General features: G+C 39.5%; 1 protein-coding gene across 1 annotated transcript; it reads left to right on the top strand.

Moving 5' to 3' along the window:
- Positions 1-416: 416 nt before the first annotated feature.
- On the top strand, positions 417-23,192 carry LOC5564406 (tyramine/octopamine receptor). Its single transcript, XM_021838552.1, has 3 exons — positions 417-542; positions 9,889-10,047; positions 21,672-23,192. The coding sequence occupies exons 1-3, from the start codon at positions 417-419 to the stop codon at positions 22,701-22,703; spliced, it is 1,317 nt and encodes a 438-aa protein (XP_021694244.1). The 3' UTR covers positions 22,704-23,192.
- Positions 23,193-26,205: the final 3,013 nt, after the last annotated feature.

The following is a 26,205-nucleotide window of genomic DNA, read 5'->3' as shown; positions in this document are numbered from 1 at the left end:
TTAATTCGGAAAGGAAAAATCCTGGCATACCCCCCAACGTGTATATTGAACACCCCAAGGCAAATACGATTGCCTCTGTTTGTGAGCTTTTGACGTAGGATTACGTCTTTCTTCTCTATACAGGAGTGAAATTGGAATTTCAAAACCAAGTGCGTTACGTTGGCATAAAATATTTTAAACGTTTATAACTTTTGCTTTTCACTCTCTGCTAGGATCGCATCTCAGCAGGCAACAGATCGGATTGCTCTGACCGAGCGTGCTTCTCAGGCACAGACATCGATAGCGAAGGACCCCCACGTTTGTCTTGCTTTGCTCAAATCAAACAAACCGTCGACCGACCGAGAGAAAATGCCGTCCGAAGCCAAATCCATCACCGCTGCCGCCGCCAATAAGACGTATAGGAAGCAGTCCACAGGATGATGATGGTTGTGGCCACCATCGCAGCCCTAAACGAACGGAACGGGTCCTCCCTGCAGGTGATCGAGAAATACATCGGAGGAAACTACAACTGCGATGTCGGCAAGATTGCAAGATTGGCAAAAGTGAAGTGAAATACCGGGAAACTGTAGTTGTGCCTGGCATCCGAGAAAAGGAAGGCAGTTCCCAAACAAAATCCCACCATGTTTCAAAGAAGCCGCCATCACAAATTTCATAGGGCGAGGACGATTTCAACCTATGCACCATCAAAATGTATCCGTGTTACTCGAATTCAACAATTCAATCGGCCCTTTTCAAGGCCAAAAATGTGTACTAAGGCGTTATTTGTGACATATTTAATTATTTGTTTACCACATGCTTGCAATAACCTCTTAATTAATCTCGTAGCATCATACAATATCTGTTTTATTACGAAAAATTGACATTACGGCAATTTAAGGATGTTTGCTGCAGTGCCGTCGGGATGCAATAACAGAATAATTCTCATTTTGCGCATCCCTTGCCAAGACATCAGTTTCATATAGCCCTTTTTCTCAGGCCAGAAAGCGATGAATACGAAAAGGAGGATAATCATCTGCGATTCTAGGGGTTAAACTTTTTCGTCGAATTCGACTTCATTCCATTTTCGAGCTGGTAAAACTTCCGCCGAACCTGATCAGCTCCTCGCTACCTGTACCACCGAACTCTTGATCATTATGCTGCTGCGAATCCAGCGAGCGGATTGTGAAATCACGCAAGATGTCTATATTGACTCGCGCTTCCAGGATTGGCCCTGCAGGAATCGGTGCGCCAACGCAAGATTTATACGAGATGACTGAAGAAAATCAGCCAAAACCGCTCGTAGAAGCGCCCATCGTCATCGACACCGTTAACCTCATCGGACGAGGAGGATTCCAACATGTGCGCTGTAGAAATATATGTCCGTGTTACTCGAATTTCACCGTTCAATCGGCCCTTGTCAGGGCCAACAAATGTGTACTAAAGAGTCAATTGTGTAATGTTTCCTAATGTATTTGCCACATACTTGCTATAATCTCTTGGTTCTTCTTGTAGCATCATACAATATCTGATTTGTTATGAATAACACTGCGGAACACGTTTTTATCTCAAGCACCAAAATACCGCTACTTACATAATAAAGGGTTGATGAATCCATTGTCGTTTTCAGAAACATCATAGCACGTCTAGTTTTCAAGATATTGGCTGTTGAAAATGCAAAATTTTACTATTTCAGCTAACTTGCATGTAAGTATGCCAGCTTGTATGGAAATTTATTTGCTTAATTTGCCACAGAATTCAAACTTCATGTGTATAACAATACTTATGAACAAAATTCATAACAGTTTCTATGCACAACAGCTTTTTTTTGATAGTTTAGAAAATTACTCCATTTTGCCATATATGAGAAACAATGTCAATGTCCAGAGTATGTCTGAAATGAAAGTTAAAGTCCTATTTTGCATGCTGGGTAAATTAGATCACAAAAATGTTTGATAAATTATACTTAAATTTCATGTAAACATAAATGAAATCAATGTTTTATACAACTTTGGCGACCTGTAGCAAAAAATTGCGACGTGCTGGAATATTTCTGAGAACAGCATCTGATTTAGCAAACTCAAATCTACTCGAGACACATAATTTGATCCTTGAGGCACGCAAGCATGTAATTTTTGTTACGCTGTGTAATTGACAATTGCCAATAGGTGCCTTTCTTATCCGAGTGGTTAGAGTCCGCGGCTACAAAGCAAAGCCATGCTGCAGGTGTCTGAGTTCGATACCCGATCGGTCTAGGATCTTTTCGTAATTGGAATTTCATTGACTTCCCTGGGCATTAAGTCTCATCATACCTGCCACACGATGTACGAATGCGCGAAAATGGCAACTTTGGCAAAGAAAGCTCTCAGTTAATAACTGTGGAAGTGCTCATAAGAACACTAAGCTGAGAAGCAGGCTCTATCCCAGTGAGAACGTTATGCCAAGCAAAAGAAGAATTGACAATACGGCAAATGGAAATTTAAGGTGGCGATGGCGATATCGAAGACTGAGGCACTTCTCCGAACGGAGAGCTGCTCACTGTTCTTAAATTCGCAAAACATTACATTCTGAATTATAACTAACGGAAGGTTGCAATTATGACAATTCTGGACAAACATTTCAAAAGGGCACATCGACATTGGTAAACATTGGCTTTGCAAGACGCTGTTGAGCCCAATTCAACACGATCACGCTCACCAATTGCGTGGGCGGGCTAAAAAAGGCTCAACAGCAACGTTTCTGAAAAAGGCTCAAGACCTTTTGGGCCGGGGTAGTGCTTCGTGAAGCCCAAGCAGGACAGTTCGGTTTTGCGTCGTCCGATAGATTTAGCTCACGGTTTCGCGCGTGTTTTTGTCGCCGGAGATTTTTTTTACGCGTATCGTTATTTTATACAATCTGATGACCCTGGAGGGATCGGTTTTGCTTTTTACTGGTTATTGAGCAAAAATATTACTGCACAATTGACAAGCATTTCGCGAAATACTATTTATACTATAAATAAGCTATTGTTTTCTCTTTTGATTCCCGGCATTCAAAAGATTAATTTGAAAACGCTTAAACAACAAGTATTTATGGTCTATCACCAGCTTTCTAGGCGAATCCTGACAATATACCTTCCCCAACCTCCAACTCCGTAGCACTTATGAGGGTGTCGCTGAGTCGGTGGCCTCTCATTAAGTAAGTGCTACATCAACATTTCCTTCCCCTATCCCAAGTTACGGTAAAGATGGGCGGGCGTGGCCGGGTATAGCTATATTCATGCTTTTAGTTTTCTTGTTTATGATTTGAACAAGGTATACTCCCCTGAATTGTTCTTGAAAGTAGTCAGGATGAGATTATTAAAAAGAAACATGAATGTTGCTAGTATCCAATCTACGAAGTATACCGTAACTACGCTAACGCTAACGCTAAGGCTCAAGACCTTTCGGGCCCTTTTCAAATGTTTGTCCAGAATTGACTTAAATTCAGCAAATCACATGGCGTAGTAAACGTCATGCGGTCGTGTCTTGTACACAACCCCCACGGATTTTTTAAAGTATTTTATTTAGAATTCCGAAACTCTGAAAAAGCTCACAATCACAGCACCTATCATCATCATCAAGCATCCTATCACCTGTTATTGGAGTCTGACCCAGAATTGATTGAAGTTGTGTCGATAGTAGTCCTACGTCAACCCCGCGATAATGTAACAGACATTACCCACCCAAATTTTTTTATTTATTTTCAATATATCTCACTATGTATTGCAGATTTTTTAAATTTGACTGTCTTCATTTGAAGGATTAATCGTGTATTCTATTTTTTTCTAACTTAAAGAGTATGCCGAATTTCTACATGGTAACCATGATCCATTGCATTCAATGTATGATAATTGTTAATCTGTTCTTTAATCGCCCAACCAATTTTCTATTACCAATTGCTTCAGATACCTTCAGAATACTTGAAGAACTACTTTTACCAATTTTATGATAACTATGGATACCAGCTTTCTTTCATGATTTGTAAACTAGTACAAGGATTTTTTTTTACAAATTTTGGATAATTCGTTCGATTTAAGTGACACATTCAACAGCTAAATAGCTCTTTTAATTCAACAGCAAGCTTATTTGTAAAAAAAAACTAGAATCCTGCAGTTTTTGTAGCATTTAATCGTTTCAAGCCTGAATAAATATCTTGTACCCTAATCTGGAGTACACTAATATCATCTGATCCAAATCTGAATCCAACAATCTGCCTTAATTAATTCGTTGGCACAAATTTAGGCTTTCCTACTCGCTCTATTAGGGTTTAAATCTTCTGATTTCACTTTTTTCCATTTCACACATTCACAATGTTTACCTCAACCATCGTACCTCACGTTTATTCTCTGCTTGCGTGGCATCATTGCGCTACCAGACCAGAATTCTACTATTCATTCCCATACAAACGTCCTACATAGCTGTACAATCGGTGAAAGATGATAATATTTGTCCCTGTATGTCGTCGCCCTGACAAGCCCTTAAACCTATGGGTAGATGTGAGTGAAAGACATCCGTCTCCGATTTCGCCATCGAGCTGAAGAGTAGAGTAGCTGTGTAGGATTACGCTTCAATGTTCATCGTTTTCGTTTGCCAACAATGCTTCAACGTATACAAAGCCGGCCTCCCACCTTCGGCAGCCATTTCAACACGTTTGGCTCAGAATATTCCACTGTCTGTCTGCCGGAGATTTGCTTGCTGCGTAGATTCACGAGCTTCTGTGGTCTATTCAGAACCGCACCTTGTTGAACAACGAACGTTTATCCCCATTTCGGAGCAAACAAAATGCCAAATTATAGTCATCCTCGTTTACCTTCGTTTGCATTGCCCACACCACTGCTTTTGGGTTGCAAAGGCGGATATACCACGACAACACGGGGGTCTTTTTAGTCTAGTGGTAGAGTCTACAGCTATAGCATGCCGATTCTGGGTTCGATTCCAGGTTGGCCCAAGATTTTTTTTTAATAACTGTGGAAGTGCTCATGAGAACACTAAGGTGAGAAACAGGTTTTTCCCAGCGCTGACGTAATACCAAGAAGAAGTATAAGACAACACGTCCATGTCACACGAAAGCCACCTGAGCCCAATCGGTTCGAAGTGGCTCTGTGTCGTGGGAAATCGAATTCCGGCAGCGAAGCTTGACGAAACAAGACTGAGTTTTCCGTACTTCTTCAAGAAAAGAGGCCAGAAGCAAAGGAGTGTAAGTGACACCGAATGGAAAGAAGGGGGTGAGCCTCCAAGTTTTCCTAAATTTTCCCACCCCATCCAAGTGGTAGGGATGCTAATAATTTCTGATTATTTGTAAGTTTTACTTTAATTGATAGGAATTAGTCTAAGCGCAGTGTTGAAATATTTTAAAGGCATTTTTATTTTCGAAAATTCCATCTTTCGAAAGAAATTGCATTTGAACGTCTTTGTTTTCGGGACCGTCAAGTGGTTCAACTGGATGTGAAAACTTGAGGGCTGGGGAAATCGTTTTGCGGTGTCAAAGGACCGCTGTTTTTCGTTATTATGAACATGCATGATAAAGAAAAGCTCCATAACTAACTGGCATTGGGCTCATAAAACCACCTGCCATCGGTGATTTTGCCGCCTTTCCAAGAGATTCGTGTTTCGACGGAGATTTTCATGTCAGACGTCTTTGCCACCGGAAGCCAAAGCTTTCGCGGAACGGATCTGATGAAAGAATTTAGTCGGTAGTCGTTCTTTGAAACAATAAACCGTGCAAATGCGAGAAACGATTTTGGGTTGGTTTCTTTGCTGAATAATGTTCGGGGAAGATAGAGCTATATTTGGAACGAAGATACAGCTATCAGCTATATAGTCATGAGCTTAGCAATTATGAGAAAACGATTATTGATAAACATTCTCATATATTAATTTTGTTTTTAGGGAGTAACACGTCTTCTTTTATCTGAATTTACGTCCCAACTGGGATAGAGATTGCTGCTGGGATAGGACGTCGTTGATAGTAAACGAGGCGTTCTCGTGGAAATTTATACAGTTTGCTATGGATTGGAAATGAATTTTTCGAATAGTTACAGTATCCAGCTTTTTACGTTAGCCTGCCAAAAATTTTGAATCTCCCCCTTATGACATTTCTTGCATGCACTATACATTTTATGGCTTGATCAAAGCAAGCTTAGTGGTGAAGGAAATTAGTTATGTTGACAACGAAATGTCAAACCTGCATTCTTGTGTTTTAGAACATAGATTTTTTTTACAGCCCATTTCAATCTCATCGTTTTTTTTCTTTTTTGGGTTGATGGGCAGCAGTTCATCAACAGGAAGTTTATGGCATTCATTCTATTTATTTATTATCGTCAATCAAAGTAGACTACATGTTAACACTTAAATCTTTATACTGCTATATCTTACAGAGTTAAAGTATATTCTTAGGTTACTACGCGACATTGTTAAGTCTATTGTTTCGCAATGTTGATTGTATAAACTCATCATTCGGTTTAGAGGAGAAAATTTTGCATAATTATTACGACGGTGAATAATAAAAAACAAGTTACGATTCCTCAATTGCCGGAAAGGAGTATAAAAATTTAAACTGTTTTATCGGTTTAAGGGGTAGTACACAAATTATGTCACGCTAAATTTCAACTTTTTGGACCCCCCCCCCCCCTTTAGCACCATTTTTGTATGAGTCTTCTAAAGGTTTTGTAAGGCTCGTCATGCTTGCCCCCCCCCCTTGTAGCGTGACATAATTTGTGCATGACCCCTAATTTGTTCAGAAAAAGTTATGTTCGTGGCTTTGTGTTGCGCTACAAACTGTTTCTACAAGGCTTCCATTTGAGATCGTTAGTCACCCGACAGTATGATTTGTAAAGTATTTAGGAATTACAGGTCGGACTCGATTATTCGAAGTATAGATTTTTATCGCTAAAAAAAATAAAATCTGCGATAAACTTTAATATTATCTTTTTTCGTTGTTTTATATATATGATACAGTGGCGTAGCCAGAAATTATTTCTAGGAACATTAGGGGTCTTGAGAAGAAATGAAAAATTTTGATCGGCGTTCACAAAAAATACATTTTTTCAAACACCCCCTTTTCTTATCTACGTCCAAAACTGCTAAATCATTCATATTGTATTCTGCAATACTAAATTATCTTAAATTTATGCATAAAACTGAAAAACAAGAACATCCAGAAATAAATTCCGGATAATAAATCTAAAATTCCGAATAATCGAATCCCGGATAATCAAGTCACCGCATAATCGAGTCTCCAGATAATCGAGTCCGACCTGTATTTCTAATAATTTATTCTTATTTCTAATAATTTGAAAATTCAATCTTCCAATGCAATTTTTTTTTATTTTCTCTTATAATCTGTCTTCGGCGTTAATTTTGGCGCCGACTAAGTAAATTCATGCAATGACGTAGCCCATTTTGTGTGTCCCATTGAGATTAATCAATCCTTAGTTACTTGAATATGAAATGAATCTGACACGAATCACTTGCATATGATGTGAATCAATTTTGAATAACTTGGATATGAGTGAATAATTGAGGCCTAGACAACTCGCACATAAAGCAAATCATACCTGAATCACTAAAATATGTATCAGATGTTATTCACTACCGGCTTGCTTGCTGAAAAAGCTTTGCTAAAACCTTAACAACTTTTCAAATTGTTTATCCCATGTGGATCAGAAGTTATAACTTGCTTAAATGCTCAATTTTATATCCTTGGGGCCTTCCTTAGCCGAGCGGTTAGAATCCGTGGCTACAAAGCAAAGCAGAAGGTATCTGAATTCGATTCTCGGTTGATCCAGGATCTTTTTGTAATGTGAGTTTCCTTGACTTCCCTGGGCATGAAGTGTCATCGTACCTGCCACACGATATACGAATGCGAAAATGACAACTTTGGCATAGAAAGCTCTCAGTTAATAACTGTGGAAGTGCTCATTGAACACTTAGCTGATAAGCAGTCTCTGTCCCAGTGAGGACGTAATGCCAAAAAGAAGAAGAATTTCAAGCATTTAGATGCTCTATGCCCTGAGAAGTCGAGAATATTTCGTTTACAAATATATATTCGATCAGTGGGATTCGCAGCTTGATATTTCACAATAGCTGCGCGTGTATCCGAAAGTTTCAACATTCGGTCTGAGCTGACGTTGTACATATTATATTGGGCAGCTATATCTGCAAATTATCCATCGACTCTCAAACTCATAATTCACGCCTTTAATTCAAAACATGACCGTTCTTCGACTTAAACGACTAACATCCTCAAAGAAAAAAAAAATACAAATATCACGACGTTCAAACGGATAATCATAATTGAAACTAAGACTGAACTATCGCCAGCGTAAAACATTATCAACAAATTTATAAATCACAAACTTTTATCCATTGGAAAAGGCTAACGCTTCGGTGGGGTTTTCCTAGCCATGAGCGAGTCCAACCATTAATCACATTACAGTTTCGCCAGTCCCCTGGACTGCGTTGTGATTTACAACACCCAAATGAAAGTTTATGGGAGTTTCTGTGAACTAATGATCTATTTGACCAATTAGAAGATTGAGAAGGACATGCTGTTGTACGTATTTGATCCTCAAATTCAGACCATATATTCCATTATATTTTTGCAATTCCACGCAGATTGCATAGGTGTCGGAAGAACAAGTATGGCATAACATCGCTTTGGTTTTGTGGTTTTCGAAACATTTTTAAGATAGATAGTCAATTAATGCTCAGAATTGTTGTTTGAACTTTTGGTTTAAAAATGTCTTAAATATAGACGCATGCCATATTTGAGTGCACACCCAGCCCAACCTTCTGCGCTCTTTCACGATAAACTATGTTTCGCACTTGAACAGATTCACAACCCCAACAGCTACAGTGCAATACAGCCAGGCTGTCGCTACTGCTGCACGAGCCACCTTGAACTACTGAGCTGCACCAGCTAGTTTACGATCGCCCGGCTAATAAATTACATCGAGGAAAATGAAAATTAATTCTAGCAAATTAAGACAATTAGAGCAAAAGTGCTGGTTGGACTGAAGTTTTCTCGCAGCATTCGCCCCGCCCGGTCTCCTTCGGTATGTCCGAAATTGCCATGCTGCCTGAGAGTCCCGGCATCAAATAGCAGTTTAACTGCCACTTTTGCTGTGTACGATGCACACAGTAGCTGCTGACTCCACTTTTAGCAAATAAAATCTCGAAATGCCGAACAGTCATAAGCGAACGAACCGATCAGATTCAAGTGTATAGTGAAACGGGGAAAATTTGAACGCGTTTTGGAATAAAGTTTATTTAGTTTCAAATCTTTTATTTGTATCATTTCAAACATAACATTATTTTTTTATATCTAGGTGTTCTGTGTTAGGCAATGTCATCCTAATTCAGTAAAACTTAATTAAACTTTTTAACATTTTGTTTACAGCATGTTACATTTCATTTACCTTATCAGTTCAAAATTTTCACAAGTGAGTTGTTTTCACCTGCTTATTCTTGATTCCATCGCAAATTACTCAAACATGAAGTGTCATACTAATACTCAGTACTTTCATAATCGTTTTGCTAAATTGATCAACATAAATATTTTCATTACATCAAGTAAGTTGTGAAATCTATCACTATCAAAGTCACCTCGTTTTACGGTACCAATTATCCCTTCTGAGAGCACACTGCTTCTCCCAAGCAAGCGGAAAATAACGAAAAGATTAATAAAATTAAGTGTCGCTTGAACTGCTTGCCAGAAAATCCCTGCCAGTCATCCATATTCCTATTTTCAATTGCCCCGAAAACTAATGGCCATTCGTCGTACTCTCCAACCAACCAAGTGAACCTTGGTCGCCATTTCTCAATTTGCTGGAAGTGATTTTCTAACGTTTCGCTTTCTAACTTTTTTTTCTACTTTCTCGTTTCTTTGCAGTTGAGTCAAGACATTGGCTACGTGCTGTACTCGGCGCTCGGATCGTTCTACATTCCCAGCTGCATCATGGTGTTCGTCTACATTAGGATCTACTACGCGGCGAAGGCCAGGGCACGGCGGGGGATCCGGAAGAAGCCGCTCAAACCGCCCAGCGAACAGGTAGGTGCCGAATGAGCTTTGGCATGTGTGATTGGATGTATGTGTGAAGAAGGGGAGGAGCTTGATTTATTCATTGGGGAAATATTTCAATTAGCAATTTTGATTCGGGTATTACTAGATTTACGGCTCGGGTGACTGAAAGTTGTTTTGTGGATTATAGTTGAATAAATATTTAGAGTGTATGGAAATATTTAGTACATTAATTATTATATTGATTTAATTAACTTCCAATCCCAAAACAAATAATACACACTTAAAAAAAATCGCAGTATCCTGTGAAATAAATCACCGAATTTGAACTGTAAACAATAAAAAAACAGATTTTCCTGTGAAATCTACTATTTTACCGGAGAAAATCGGTGAAATCTACTATTTTACCGGAAAACATCCGTGAAACAAACAATTTTACTGTAACCCTGTGAAATACTAACGAACAGTTTGGTAAAAGCATTATTTTCACCGAACTTCTGTGAAATCGTTGTGACAGCCGCTTTGGCAGGCATGAGCTTCCTTTTGTTTCAGTTTTTGCACATCAGTTATAAGCAGTGAAAGCTAGCTTAGTGATAGCAAGCCTGCTTCCTGATCGGTAGGTCGGGAGTTCGATTCCCGGTGGAATCATTTTCTTGTTTTTCTTTGTGATTTTGTTCAACGATTTTACAGATTGTTCGGTGATTTTTCACCGAACCTTCAGCGGTTGAGATTACGATGAAATTTCACCGTAATCCGATTTTTTTTAAGTGTGTACACAACAGCTGAAGGTTCGGAGAAAAATCACCGAACAATCTGTCTGGATCGTTGAACAAAATCATAAACAAAAAAAAGAAAATGATTCGACCGGGAATCGAACTCCCGACCTACCGATCAGGAAGCAGGCTTGCTACCACTAAGCTAGCTTTCACTGCTTGTAAAATGATGTACAAAAGGAAGCTCATGCATGCTAGAGCGGCTGTCACAACGATTTCACAGAAGTTCGGTGAAAATAATGCTTTTACCGAACTGTTCGTTAGTATTTCACAAGGTTACAGTTAAATTCTTTGTTTCACGGATTTTTTCTGGTAAAATCATAGATTTCACCGATTTTCTCCGGTAAAATAGTTGATTTCACGGATTATGTCGGTAAAATAGTAGATTTCACAGAAAAATCTGTATTTTTATTGTTTACAGTTCAAATTCGGTGATTTATTTCACAGGATACTGCGATTTTTTTTAGATGTGTATGGATGCAAACAATGAAAATACACTTTGAACTATGTGATATGTATTTTTATAGGCTCCAGAAGATAAACTTCCCAGCCTCTGGAAGAAAAGTTTTCCAGTCAGTGGAAGAGAAGGTTTCCTGCCTCTGGAAGAGAAGCTCCCTAGTCTCTAGAATGTAAACGTTCCAGCCTCTGGGAGAAAAGCTTCCATATTACCAGCTTCTGGAAGAAAATCCTTCTAGCCTCTGGAAAAAAAAAGCATTCCAGCCTATGGAAGAAAAACTATCCATCATCTGGAAACCACTGGAAGAGAAGCTTTCCAGCCACTGAAAAAAAAAACTATCCAGCCTCTGGACAATAAGCTTTCCAACCTTCGGAAGAGAAGCTACCCAGGCTTTGGAAGAGAAGCTTTCCAGTCTCTGGAAGAAAGGATTTCCCACTTCTGGAAGAGAAGCTTTCCAGCCTCTGAAGGAGAAGCTTTCAAGCATTAAGAAAAGAAGCTTTCCAGGTTCTGGAAGATATGTTTACCTGCCTTTGGAAAAGAAGTTTTCCAGCTTCTAGAAGAGGCTATAGAAAGAAGCTTTCCAGCCTCTTAATAAGAAGCTTTTAAGCCTCTGAAAGAGAAGCTTCCCAGCCTTTGAAAGAGAAGCCTTCTCTTCTAATCTGTGGAATGGAAGCTTTCCAGCCTCTGGAAAAGAAGCTTCCAAGCCTCTAGAAGAAAAGCTTCATATTCTCTAGAAAAACTATAAGGATACATCCCTATGGGGTTGTACGAACTGGTGACGTAGGACCACGATGGTTAATTTAACTGAATTTGATGTCGTTCTTGTTGCTCGTTTTGACTTCATACTGTTTTCAGTGCTCGAAACTTTCGTAAATATTTATGCATATAACGATTTGCAGCCAAGTGTACGTTTAATCATGTCCCAAATATACTTTATCTTTATTCGATGAATTCGTCATATTTATCTATGAAAATGTGAAATTTCACTTCAGGTTGTATGATCATTTTAACCTCCTATGAAATATATGGTAGCACTGGAAAGAACAGTAGTGATTGAGGCTTGTTCAGTATGCTGAAGCAAAATCTAAGTAATTCTAATTAAAGAATATTTAACAGCAATGTGTCGATAGGATGTTATTCAAGGATTATATTGAAAGCTTCAGTCATCGCTTTGTTGATCTTATGGTTTGAGAGAAATATTACTCATTGCTTGGCAATGTGATAAATAAAGTCGGAAATATTACTCTGTTAACTCTCTTACACACATTTGGTGGCCCTGAAAAAAAAAGCCAAAGGCTTTGTTAGCTCGGATGCTGTCATAGATGAATCGCACTACAGGATGTTATCAGTTGATTGCCATGGTTAAACGAAGAATCCCCAACGCAAGTGTAGGAATTTGTATAAGTTCTCTGCTTATAAGACGAACCAGTTGAATGTTTCGTGGTGTGGATGGCACACATCGGCAACAGCTATTAGATCACACGGCTGAAGTCGAAATCTGAAAACGTAGCCTAGGTTTGAAATCTTGAGCGATACCACAAGCCGGACGCTCGATTTGTCTAATAAAAGTAGTAATGATGCCCAACGGGCTTGATTCTTGACTGCACCACAGATGAGTTTATCACGAGCCGAAATCTCATAAACCAGATGCTGATCAACAGCTCAGCAGGCTTCTGGCTACGAGGTGCTCCTCGCTAAGCAGGTTCGGGGAGCTCTTACCAGCTCGAAAGCGAAAATGGAATGAAACCGAATCCAAAGAAGGAAGCATGCTTTAAACCCTTATATTAGCAGATGATGCTCCTCCCATTCGTGCTCTTCTCTTCTAGTCGACCAATCTGGAAAATGGGTATGTGCCAATAATGTGTTGGGCTTAGAATTACTTGAAAATTGCGAAAAATGATAATGCGTGAGAAATTGATCAAATATGAATAGTTAGAATGCTTGACATTTACTTAATATTCTCTAGTTAGCTATTGATAATCAATAAATTTCTTTAGTATGAAGGTGAATTTCTGATTAATGGGTGCCAAAATGATGAAAATTGTTCAATGATAATTTCTTTACAATCGTTGTGAAATGTTGACGGCGACGGCACAGCAGCAGCGGCCAAGAATATTCTCAAATTGTCGTGCCATCAATTATTCATGACAAATTAAATTTTGTATGAAACTGTGAGATTGATTGAGGAATATAAGATGTAATAAGGTCGGAAATATTATTATTTCAACTCTTTTCCACAAATTTGATGGTCCTGACAAGGGCCGATGGCTTTCTTAGCCTCGATGCGGTCACAGATAAATAGCACTGCGGGATTGATCAGTTGATTGCCATGGTCCGTGGATGGCGCACAACAGCAACGGGTAGTGGATCACCGGGCACAAGGCGAAATCTGGAAACGATGCTCACTCTTGAAATCTTGAGCGATTTCACAAGTCCGACGCTTGATTCGCTGCTCTTTTCTCTTCGGATCAGCTTCGGATGTGCCAATAATGAGTTGAACTTAGAATTACTTGATAATTGCGAAAAATGATAATGCGTGAGAAATTGGTCGAATATGAATGAAAGGGTTGACAATTACTAAATATTCAATAGTTCGCTATTGATAATCAAAAGTTTTCTTCAATATGAAGGTAAATTTCTGATCCATGGTGCCAAAATTATGAAAATTGTTCAATGGGCATTTCTTTTCAAAAGCATTCTAAACATGTCGCAATTTTATTACATGTGATCATTTTCGTAATCGAAGTGTTCTCATAAAATATGGCAAATCAAAGACACTGTCAGAAATTTCACTCTAGTTTACAATCGTTGTGAAATGTTGAGCACTTACCCCGACAGCACTGCAGCAGCGTCCACGAATAGTCTCAAATTGACGTGCCATCAATTATTCATAACAAATTTAATTTTGTACGATGCTGCGAGATTGATTGAGGAATATAAGATGTAAAAGGGTCGGAAATATTATTCCTTCAACTATTTTCCACAAATTTGATGGCCCTGACAAGGGCCGATGGCTTTCTTAGCCTCGATACGGTTACAGATAAATAGCACTACGGGATGTTATCAGTTGATTGCCATGGTCAAACGGGGAATTTGCTTATACGACGAACCAGCTGAATGGTTCGTTACGTGGATGGCGCACAACAGCAACGGGTATTGAATCCCCGGGCACAAGTCGAAATCTGGAAACGATGCTCACTCTTGAAATCTTGAGCGATTTCACTTGTCCGACGCTCGATTAGCAGCAGCTCCTCGGATCAGCAACTCTGGGGGCATCTGGTAATTGGCTCCTAACGGGCTTGGTTCTTGACCACCGATGCTGAATTTATTTATCACGAGTCGAAATCTAGGAGCGCGAATAAATTTGCGGCGGCGATGACGATGGCTTGGTCGCTTCTCCGAGCGGCAGTAGTCCCCCGCTCGGAGAAGCGCCCAAGCCATCGTCATCGCCGCCGCAAACCAATCTTGCGTCTTCCTCTTCCGACGACACAAATTGGACTGTGACGCGGGTGCAAAAGCAAAGCGAGAATGACTCGCCCGATCGTGTTCACAGTCCGACCGCAAAAAGAAGACTGAGGGAAGAAGCAGGGACCCGTTTGCTTTTATAGTGGGAAGCGATACCGTCGAAAAATGCTCGAACGTGATTGGTTGGATAAGAAAGGGGTCAACATTTATCAAATTTTCAATAGTTTAACAACAAAATTCACTTATCGGATATATTACTAACGATGCGTAGATATATTTCTGATCGAATAATACTAAAATAATAATAATTGGTTCATAAACAACTGAGTTATTAACGTTCAAAATCTCCCCTAATTTCGTTACATGTCTCATTTTCCGTACTGTTAAAGTGCACCCCAATATAGAAAACAAAGACGTAGTCCTACGTCAAAAAGCTTTTCAGTTTCTGGAAGATAAGCTTTCCAGTGCCCGGAAGAGCACAGCAATTTCTTCGGGAATTCCTGATTGGTAAATTTTCTTATTCCATCGAGGAATTTCTACAGAGATCGATCTTATTTTTTGTGGATTCTTTCGGGAATTTAAGCGAAAATTTCTTCAAAGATTGTTAGACAATTTCTTTCAAGCATTCTTACAAGATTTTTTTTACGATGATTCTTCTGGAAGTTCATCAAGAAATTCCGCTGGGGATTCCTCTTAGAATTCCACGCAGGATTCCTCTAAGAATTCCTCCTCGATTTTCAAAGGAGTCACTTCAGAGATTAATGCAGGAGTTTCTTTCTTTAATTATGCCATCAGGACTACCTCCAGAGATTCCTTAAGTATATCTTCTGACAAATCCTCCAGAATATTATTCAAGATTTGCTTCAGAGATTCCTTGAAGAATTGCGACGGTGATATCGCCAGTAATTTCTCCAGTGATTCCTTCAAGACTTCGCCTATTAATTCCATCAAGATTCCTACCAGTATTCCTCCTGGAATTACTCCAAGTATTCAACCATGATATTCTTCAAAGATTTTCTTGACCATGATGCCTGATGGGATTTCTTCAGTGGTTCCTCCGGAAATATCTGAAAAGAATTTTTTGAGTATTATTTCCTCCTGAAAATTCTCCAGTAATTATGCTAGATATTTTTGCAGTTACTCAGTAATCTTGTTGGAATTCCTTTAAATATTCCTTCAGGATATTCTCAAGAGATTCCCTCCTCCAGAATCTTCTATAGCATATTATTCAGGGATTTCCAACTTAAAGATTCATCCAAGAATTCTTTCAGAGATTCCTACAGGATATTTCAGAATCAAGAAATTCCTGCTAGCACATATTCACAAATTCATACAGAAACTACCTAGACAACCAGAAGTCGCATAACAATTTACGAACGAAGCCGTTTACTCATATAAAGTGCGGATGTACTAAATGGTCGATTAAATCGTGTCATCGATGAGTTTTCTCGCATAAAATGCAATTTTATGAGTTCATATGTACATCTCGTTTCATCCCGTATACTCGTACAAAGTAAATCGGATTAATCCGTAGCAGCTGGAATAAATGGCAAATAAATTTTGTTATCATATATAAAGTCGCTTAGGAGTTCATATTAGTTCGAAATAAAATCTACACACTCGCATAGCATGCTGTTTTTCATCATATAAAATATGCATGTATATCCCCTCCACTATTGTACGTATAAGGCCTTTTCACGACATCTTATAAGTGAAACTTTGCACACATAGCATCGCATTTCATTATACGTACATTCTGGTTGTCTGGGTATTCCAGTGATTATTCTAGAGATTTTTCTAATAATATTCAAGGAGTATTTTTCCGAATTTCTTCAACAATTCTTCCAATTTCTTCAGTAATTCGAATTTCTACAAAGTTGGAGGGAGGATTTCATTAGCATTTTTCTAAGGTATCCTTGAGGTAAAAAGGTAAAGAAAACTCTGGCTTTCTCTGACGAAAATCTGGAGAAATATACGGAAGAATCCTTAGCGAGAAATATTTGGAGGATTGTTTGAAGGAATAAGTGGACAGATTTTCGTCGGAGAATGCAAGAGTTTTCTTTACTTCTTTACCTCAAGGAAAAAATCCTGAAGAAATCCTCCCTCCTACCTTGTAGAAATTCCTAAAGAAATATCTGAAGGATTTCTCGAAGCACTACTCGGAGGAATTCCCGGAATAGTTCCCTGAGAAATAACTTGCGCTATGTCTGGATGAATCCCTTTTGTATCGTGGAAAGGATTCCTCGAAGACTTCAAGGATTCCTACGAGAGTGTCGTTGTAGGTTATGGCCTTCAGCCTTCAGGTATTTCTCCAGGATTTTCCGGAAGAATATTTGAACAGATTCGTTAAGAGGTTCCCGGTGGAAAGCCTAGTGGAACTTTTATGGCATATTCTCCAAAGGTTTCCTCCTCCAGTTATTTTTCCAGGATATTCCAGGATTGTTCAAGGGGTTCCTCAAAACATTCAGCAAAAGATTCCTAGAGAAATGCTTCCACTGATTAATTCAGGGATTTTCCTAGATTTTTTTTGCAGTTTTTTTTTAGGGATTTTTCTATGAATTCTTAAAAGGATTTTTAACGCATTTCACAACGGGGTTTTCAGTAATTTATCTGGATTTTTCTTCCTATTCCGACAGGAATTCATCCAGATTTTTCTCCTCAATTTTTTCAGGGGTTTGTTCAGGATTTCCTCCCCACATTACATCAGGAAATCTTCGAGGATATCATACAGGAATAAATGAAGGAATATCTGGAGGATATTCCGGAGAAGTACATGAAAAAATTCTTGGGGGAGTTCCCTGAGAAATATCTTGCTAAATTTGTGGATGAGTCCCTGTTCGAGTCAATGGAAATATTCCTTCACGGATTTCTCCAGGATATTCCGGAAACAAATTTGATGAAGTTCGTTAAAAGGTTCCCAAAGCAATTTAAGGTGAAAATTTTAATGGAATCCCTGAAGGAACTCCTCCAGAAATCCATGAAAAAAAAAACTCATGAAGCAATCCCTACAGGAACTCTTGGAGGAATCCCTGAAAGAATTCCTGGTGAAATCCCTGAAGGAGCTCCCGTAGGAACCTCTGAAGAAACTTCAGGAAGAGGAATCCCTGAAAGAGCTCCTAGATGTATTCTTGAAGGAAATCCTGGAATAATTACTGAAGAAACTTCAGGAGGAATCCCTGACTGAACTACTAGAAGGAATCCTCAAAGAGATACCAACAAAATTCCTTCCTTGGGGATCTCTAGAAGAACTCCTTTAGGAATTCTTCGAGGAACTCCTGGAGGAATCCAGAAAATATTTCTGGAGTAATTCCTGAAGGAACTCCTGTAGGAATCCCTGGAAAAACTGTAGGAAGAATCTATGGAGGAACTTCTGGAGATATATTTGGCGTTGTATTTGAAGGAACTCCTGGAGGAATTCCTGAAATTCCTGGAGAAACTCCTGGAGGAATTCCTGAAGCAACTCCTAGATAAATTCCTTAAAGAATTCCTGAAAGTATTACTGAAGGAGCTTCTGGACGAATGACCATAGATACTCCTGGAGGAATTCCTGAAAGAACTTCTGAAGAAATTCCTGTAAGAACTCCTAGAGGAATTCTCGAAGGAACTCCTGGAGGAACTCATGAAGAAATTTCTAAAGGAGATCCTGGAGGAATTCCAGAAAAAAAACCTTGGAGGAATTCCTAAAGTAACTCCTAGAAAAATTCCTGAAAGAATTCTTGGTGGTATTGTTGAAGAAACTCCTGGACGAATTATTGGAGATACTCTTGGAGGAATTTCTGAAAGAACTTTTAGAATAATTCCTGAAGGAACTTCTGAATGAAATCCTGTAGGAACGCCTGCAAGAATTCCTTGAGGAAATCCTGAAGATATTACTGAAAGAACTCCTGGAAAATTGCTGGCGATACTCATGGAGTAACTTCTGGAAGAACTCCTGAAAGAATTCCTGAAGAAACTTCTGAAGGAATTCCTGTAGGAACACATAAAGAAATTCCTAAAAGAACCCTGAAGGAACTCCTGGAGAAATATTTGAAGGAAAACCTGGAGGAATTCCTGGAGAAATTCCAGGAGAAACTTTTTGGGGTATTCTTCGATGAACTTCTGACGGTACGACTGAAGGAACTCTAGGAAAAATTCTTGAAGGAACTTCTGAAGGAATTCGTTGAGGAACTCCTGGAGGTACTACTGACGACGCACCTGGAGGAGTTCTTGAAGAAACCCTTGGTAGAATTTCTGAAAAAAATCTTTGGAGGAACTTCTGAAGGAACTCTTAATGAAATTGCTAAAGGAATTTTTGGAGCACTTTCTGGAGGAACTCTTGGAGGAATCCCTGGAGAAACTTCTGTAAGAATTCTTGGAGGATCTCATGAAGGAACTTTCGGAAGAATTCCTGAAGGAACTTCTAAAGGAATTCCTTAAGGAACTCCTGAAGGTATATCTGAAGGAATTTCTGGAGATACTCCTATTTGTTTGATGTTATGGCTTTCAGTCTTAAATAAAACTCAAAAACGGATTTTGCTTACATCCGACGTTTCGGACACATGTATTATGCTTTTTTCAAGGAAAAGTCCGAAACGTCGGATGTTAGCGAAAATCCGTTTTTGAGTTTTGTTTAAGACTGAAAGCCATAACCTCAAACATCAACAAAACAGTCATACCTCCAAGAAAGAAACTCCTACAGGAATTTCTAAAGAACTACTTGGTAGAGGAGGAATTCTTGAAGAAAACCCTGGAGGACATCCTGGAAGATCTCCTCGAGGAATTTCTGAAGAAACTTTTAGAGGAGTTTCTGGAAGTACTCCTGGAGGACTTTCCTGAACAAACTTCTGAAGGAACTCCTGGAGAAATTCCTGAGAGAACTACTGGAGGAATTCCTGGAGGTATCCGTAAGAAGCTTCTGGAGCAATTCCTGAAGGATTTCCTCTTGCAGGAAATCCTGGAGGACCACCTGGAGGAATTCTTATAGAAATTCCTGGAACTCTGGAGTTATTCCTAAAGGAATTCATAACGGAATTCATGGAGGAATTCCGTAGAATTAAATCCTCGAAGATTTCCTGAAAGATTTCCTAGAGTTATTATTGAAGAAACTCCAGGAGGAGGAAGGAAACCCTGTAGGATTTCCTGAATAATCTCCTGGAGGATTTTCTGGAGGAACTCTTGGAGGAATTCCTGAAGATACTCTTGGAGGATTTTCTTGGAGGAATTCCTGAAGAAACTTTTGAAAGGATTCCTGGAGGAATTCCTGAAAAAAAACTTCTGCAGGAATTCCTGAGCGAACTTCTGGATGAATTCCTGGAGGAATCCTTTTGAAACTCCTGGAGCAATCCCTGAAGGATTTGCTAGAGCAACTCTTGAAGGAATTACTGAAGGAACTCTTGGAGGTATTCTTTGAATGAATCTTGAAGTAATTCTAAAGAAACTTCTGGAGGAATTTCTGAAGGAACTCCTGAAGGAATTCTTGGATCACTTCCTGAAGGAACTCCTAAAGGAATTCTTGGATCACTTCCTGAAGGAACTCCTGAAAGAATTCACGTAAGTACTCCTGGAAGAATTCCTGAAAGAACTCCTGGATGAATTCCTGGATGAACTTTTTTAAGAACACCTGAAGAAACTCCTGGATGAATTCCTGGAGGAACTCTTGAAGGAATCTCATTAAGAACCTCATGCAAAAATCATCTTACAAATCACTGAAGAATTTATTCTAGAATTTCGGGAGGAATACCTTGAAGAATTTCTGGTTTAACATTTGAATTAATTTCACGAGGAACCTCTGGAGAAATGCTTAAAGTTACTTCTGGAGGAATCCTTAAAGAAATTCTAGGAGGAATACCAAAAGGATCTACTGAAGGAACACCTGGAGAAACTCCTCTAGGAATTTAAAACTCTGTTAGGTTCAATCATAATTCTTTGAAACATTACAAGAGATCAGGACGGTTGAACGAAGGTAAACGGAATCACAGAATCGATAACCTCGCAGCTAATCTTAAAACTATTCGTAACAACTACATTCTCGAGGAATTTACAACATTCAGCCAAGCAAGTCATTGTTTATCCAACGAATCCTCCAACCACCTAGATTTCCAGTACGGGTGATACGTGTTCAAAAATTCAAATAGAAAACTGAAAATTTGCCAAGAAATTTGTTCCGGGAATAAGCATGATATATTGCCAATATGTAAACACCCCTAAAAACAACCCTTAAGAGTATTATTAAGAGCATCAAGAAATATTGACGAAGGTTTATTTGAGGAGTGCTTGGAAGAGTTTTTGAAAATGTTGTGGAAAATAGCTGGAAGCTTTTCAGCTCATGGAGTTTCTGGAGCATTTCAGCTTCCGGAGAGGAAACCCTAGAACTTCTGATGGAGAAAGACCTTTACAGCTTTTGTAGTGGAAGATTTTCAGCTTCTGGAATGAAAGCTTTTCAGATTCTGGAGGGAAGCTTTCCTACTTCCAGAGAGATAGCATTCCAGCTTCTGGAGAGGAAGCTTTTCAGCTTCTGGAGAGGTAGTTTCCCAGCTTCTGGAGAAGAAACATTTTAGCTTTTAGAGAGGTAGATTCACAGCTTCTGGAGAAAAAGATTTTCAACTTCTGGAGCTTTCAGCTTTTGGAAAGAAAGCATTTTTTGGAATAGAAGCTTTTCGGGTTCAGTAAAAGAAACTTTCCAGCTTCTGGAAGAAAATCTTCCTTACTTTGGAAAGATAATTTTCCCAGCTCCTGGAAGAGACTCTTTAAAGCCTCTGAATGAGAAACTTTCAAGCTTCTAAAGGAGAAGCTTTCCAGCTTCTGAAAGAGAAGATTTCCATCTTCTGGATAAAAAGGTCTCCAGCTTCTAGACGAAAAGCATTCTAGCTTCTTGAAGAAAAGATTATCTCTGCCTTCCGTACATTGAAAATTACGTATTAGTATATGAGTTAAATGAGTATTAATTAACGTGCGCCTTTCTTTCTTCTACTCCCCTGCAGGACACAAGTTTCACGCGTCCAGCGAATCCGATGCCATCGCTTCCCAGTGCCTCATCGATGTCGGCCGTTGCGGTGGCTCCGGCGTCATCCGTCAACGGAAACGGCCAATACGCCACGGCCAACAGCAACAACAACAATAACCTAAGTAGTGGCCCCAACAATCCTGGCCAGCATCAGCAGCAGATAGCGACGATTGAACCTCCACCGAGGGGGCTGGCGGGAGGTGCAGCTGGTGGTCCAACGCAGCAGATGTCGATCCCGACGGTGACGTGCGACTTCGCATCCGATATGTCCACAAGCGAAGCAGCCGACCATGACCATGCAGCTGCGGTAGCGGAGATGAAGGATACGCTCAAAGTCGGTAAACCGGGGATCGGGCTAACGTCACTGCCATTGCTGAGAGGGAACAACGGTTCGGCGGCCAGCAGTTCGGGGGCGGTGATTAGTCCGGGGTTAGCTAGGAATAGAGCACTTTCGGTAGGGATCGAAACCGATATGGTTAGCGAATTTGATCCATCGAGTTCCGACTCGGGGGTGATAAGTAGGTGTGCGGTGGTGAAACCGCTCAAGTTTAGGCTGTGTCAACCAATTTTCGGCAAGAGAGTAGGTAAGGGTCGTAATAAGAACAATAATGCGAGGGGAAATTGCGCAGGGGTGGGACCGGCAGCGATGGGAGGTCAAGCGATATCGATATCGGCCAAACAGAACGATAGCGCTTGTAGCGAACTGGAACCTGCACTGCCAAAGCCGAAGCCACGGGACCCGGAGAAAGAAAAGCGACGGATAGCGCGGAAGAAGGAAAAGCGAGCTACACTGATTCTGGGGTTAATTATGGGAAGTTTTATTGCCTGCTGGTTGCCATTTTTCTTCCTTTACATATTGGTGCCCGTTTGCAAGGACTGTCACATACCGGACTTTGCTTTCTCGTTGGCCTTTTGGTTGGGTTACATGAACTCGGCTCTGAACCCGGCCATCTACACCATCTTCAACAAGGACTTCCGGAGAGCCTTCAGGCGGATCCTGTTCAAGTGATGTTTGGCGTACGTGTGCTGCTACCGTTGCGTTTCCCGAAGCATCGAAAAGGCTACGGAACGTGCGGTCAGCGGCGCACAGTTGGGTGGAGGTGGCTACCGTGGAGGCTATCTGCGATAACCCCCCTCTGCCCGCAAAAACCCACCAACGAAGCGCGTCCTGCTGTGACGTAGCTTCGAATTCATTGCCTTTTCCACTTTCGCACTGACAATGCACTGGAAGATTAGGAGCGAAGAGCGAGGCACCGAGACCATCTGACACGCAAACACACATTCAAACACCAATAGGTATCTAGGCACAAATAAGAGAAAAGGGGAAAAGACCACCATAGTCAAACTCCGACGCTTTTTTCGGAGTTGCACCTACAATTTCCTTTTCTATTAAAAAGAAGTCATCTTCCTACCCCCGAAAAGGCGGTTAAGAATGGAAACTTTTCTATCATTTTTCTTTCTTCTCGTTACCTTTGTGTAATGGTACAAGAAAGAAACAGGAAGAGCAACTAGTTAGGCACACGATGATACATACTCGCAAATTTTATACGAAACACTAGCAGTGTACTTTCGAACTAAGTTCACATGCAGAAAAATAGGCTTGGAAATCCTTCCCACGCTATGCCGTCGCGTTACAGCTCTAGGATTAAACTGGTTCGGAAGTTGAGGGGGAGAAGACTAGGCTGGTTGAATTTATAGTTTTAAAAAGCTGTAATGAAAGCCATCAAACTCATTTTTTTTTGTAAAAAGCTTTTGAGGCAATTTCCGAGGAAACCTAGCGAATCCTTCCTTGTTAGATATCAGGAATAAAATTAGAAAAATGTCTGGTGAAATTCATGGAAACCTTTACAGTAGCTGAAGGGCATTGTTTTTGGAGTCTGGGAAGCCTCATCTTCGTAAGTTGGAAAATTTTCCAAAAATGGGCAATCGTTTTCAAAGACTTTTGATAGTCAAACATGATCTCAATGTTATTCCCAAAGTTTTTAGGAGGTTCTCAAAAAGATCCAAGGAGTTTTAGTATGCTTTAAAGAGTATCCTGGAAGCTTTTCTGTGGGGGAAAGTTTTTCAGATATTCCCAAGTGATTTTTAAATTTTTAAAGATTTGGGACATATCGAAAATCTCAAGAGATGCTCTTTAAAATTCCTGAAAACACTTTGAAAACGGAAGCCACAAGATTATCATTGAATACTATACTCATTTGCGAATTTTAAGGTCAACCATTGAAATCGTTCGGGTATTCTCAAGGAGCCCTTGAAAACCCTCTTGAGTACCCCTGAAAACTTCTAAGGAACTCCTGAGAAAGATTTTTGAACCTCTAGTGATCTTTTGAAACTCTCCAGGGGAGCTTTTGGAAAGTACCTGGAAAACCATAAACTCCGTGGGAACTCTTGGATACGTTTTGTAAGCCCATCCCAAGTAACAATTTCAGTGCTTTTTGATCTTAGATGTTATTTATGGAGGTTTTATTAGATATGCATTCATTCTTAACAGATTTAACAATGTATTGAAAAGTGCTAAACGTTTTTTTGGGTAAAACACTCTTTAAAGTGCTTTGTAGATACCTATAAGTGCTTCCGTTAAAACTTATTTGCCGGTCACACTTGTTGATAAAAAAATTTATTTTGAGGGAGCTGTGTAGTATCTATTAAACCCTATACTTGAAACCTCAGCTTGTTGGTCTTGCAAGTGCATCGATAAAACTCTTAGGACTGCACTAAGTCATGTTAAAGTCTTCACAAATCTTAACTGTCTGATGCATGTTATTGGAATGCAGCCTGCGTGTGATTATCAAAATCATTTTGTTGATAATGATAATTATGCAGAGAATTATGAGTTAATCAAAACGCGAAAATAAAATGTCAAATATTCCTCTCGTAGATTTATCTCACTACCGTATAAAGCATATTTCTCCCATGCTTGCCTGAACTTTCCGTTTTAGTGGTACAATTATGCTGCACATAACAGCTGAACTACACGACGAAAGCTTTCATTTTTCAGGCACCTCTGCATTTTTCACTTACCGTTTTCTGCATCAATACAATCGATCAGCTTAATCACAACAAAGCAATCCAGAAAAAAAAACATAATTAGATACGTAACAATTGAATTTAGTTCATTATATTACATCACAAAATTAAATCTTCCGATTTGTTTACTTTTTTGACAGCATTAGCTTTCCTGAGCGCATTAAGTTTAACCCAAGGCCCCCAAGAAACCTATTTGTCTTAGTGCAGAACAAATAATCTTATTTAAGAACATTTTAGCCAGTGAAGGGTTTTGCGAAAGGATTCTTAAGATGAAAAGCTCTCATGAATTATTATATTGTGCGGAATAGTTACCAATTGATCTTAAACCATCCCAGACAAGACCAGCAAGATTTAAATGAATGGAATCCATTTTTATTGTCGCCGTTTCGGGTTGATAATTACAATATGTATGGGAAATTTCGATTTATGAATGAGATAAGCATAAAATCATTCTGAAAATGGAATGTAGTAAAATATTAGATAGTTGATAATGATATCGTAAGTGTGGCGCGTTGTTGTGAATCGAAAAATTGTATGTCATTTCACCAGTAAATTTTCATTGGCAGGAATTTCACGCGATTGTAAGGAAATTTTCTAATAACTAAGAAGTTTAATAGCGGTTTTAAGGTATAGCCTTAACAACCTCCTGTAGTGTGGGCTTTTTTGGGTTTAACGGGGTTTTATCAGAGGTTTATTAAGGTTGTTAAGACTTATAAGTTCTAAAATGCGTTTTAACGATATGGTGGTAACAACAACTTGTAGTAAATGAAAAAACTAAAAATGTTACTTGGGATGGCAACATCTGAAAGCAGGTAATCCCTTGGAAACCTTTTCAAGCACTACTAGGAAAGCTTTGGGAACTTTTAAAAATCTTTCTCGTTTACATCTTTTAGAAAATCTTTTAAACCAAATGCAAATCACTAAGATTACGTTAAAGAATCACTTGAAAGTTTTCATTCCAGATCTCCTGTTTCACGAGAGTTCTTCTAAGAGAAGCATTCCAGCTTCTGAAAGAGAAGCTATCCAGTTTCTGGAACAGAAGCTTTACAGTTTATGGAAGAGAAGCTGTCCAGACCCTGAAAGTGAAGCTTTCCAGCTTCTGAAAAAAGGTTTCCAGCTTCTTGTAAAGATGCAGTCCAGCTTCTGGAAGGGAAGCTTTCCAGCTTATGGCAAAAAAGCTTTTCATTTCATGGAAAAAAAAGCTTTCAAGCACCTGGAAAAGAAGCTTTCCAGTTTCAGGAATAAAAGCTTTGCAGCTTCTGAAGGAGCTTTCCAGCTTCTTGAAGAGTAGCATTTGAATGAGTAGCTTCGCAGCTTCTGAAGGAGAAGTTTTATAGCTTATGGGACAGAAGCCTTTAAGCTTCTGGAAGAGAAATTTTTCTGCTTCTGGAAAAAAAAAATACTTCCAGTTCCTGGAACAGAAGCTTTCCAGCTTCTGGAAGAGATGTTTTCCAGCTGCTGGAAGAGAAATTTTCCAATTTTTG

This window comes from Aedes aegypti, chromosome 1 (genome assembly GCF_002204515.2).
Source record: "Aedes aegypti strain LVP_AGWG chromosome 1, AaegL5.0 Primary Assembly, whole genome shotgun sequence".
In the NCBI taxonomy this organism is placed as follows: domain Eukaryota; kingdom Metazoa; phylum Arthropoda; class Insecta; order Diptera; family Culicidae; genus Aedes; species Aedes aegypti.
Note: the sequence above shows the minus strand (reverse complement) of the source record. Positions and strands in the feature narration are given on the sequence as shown.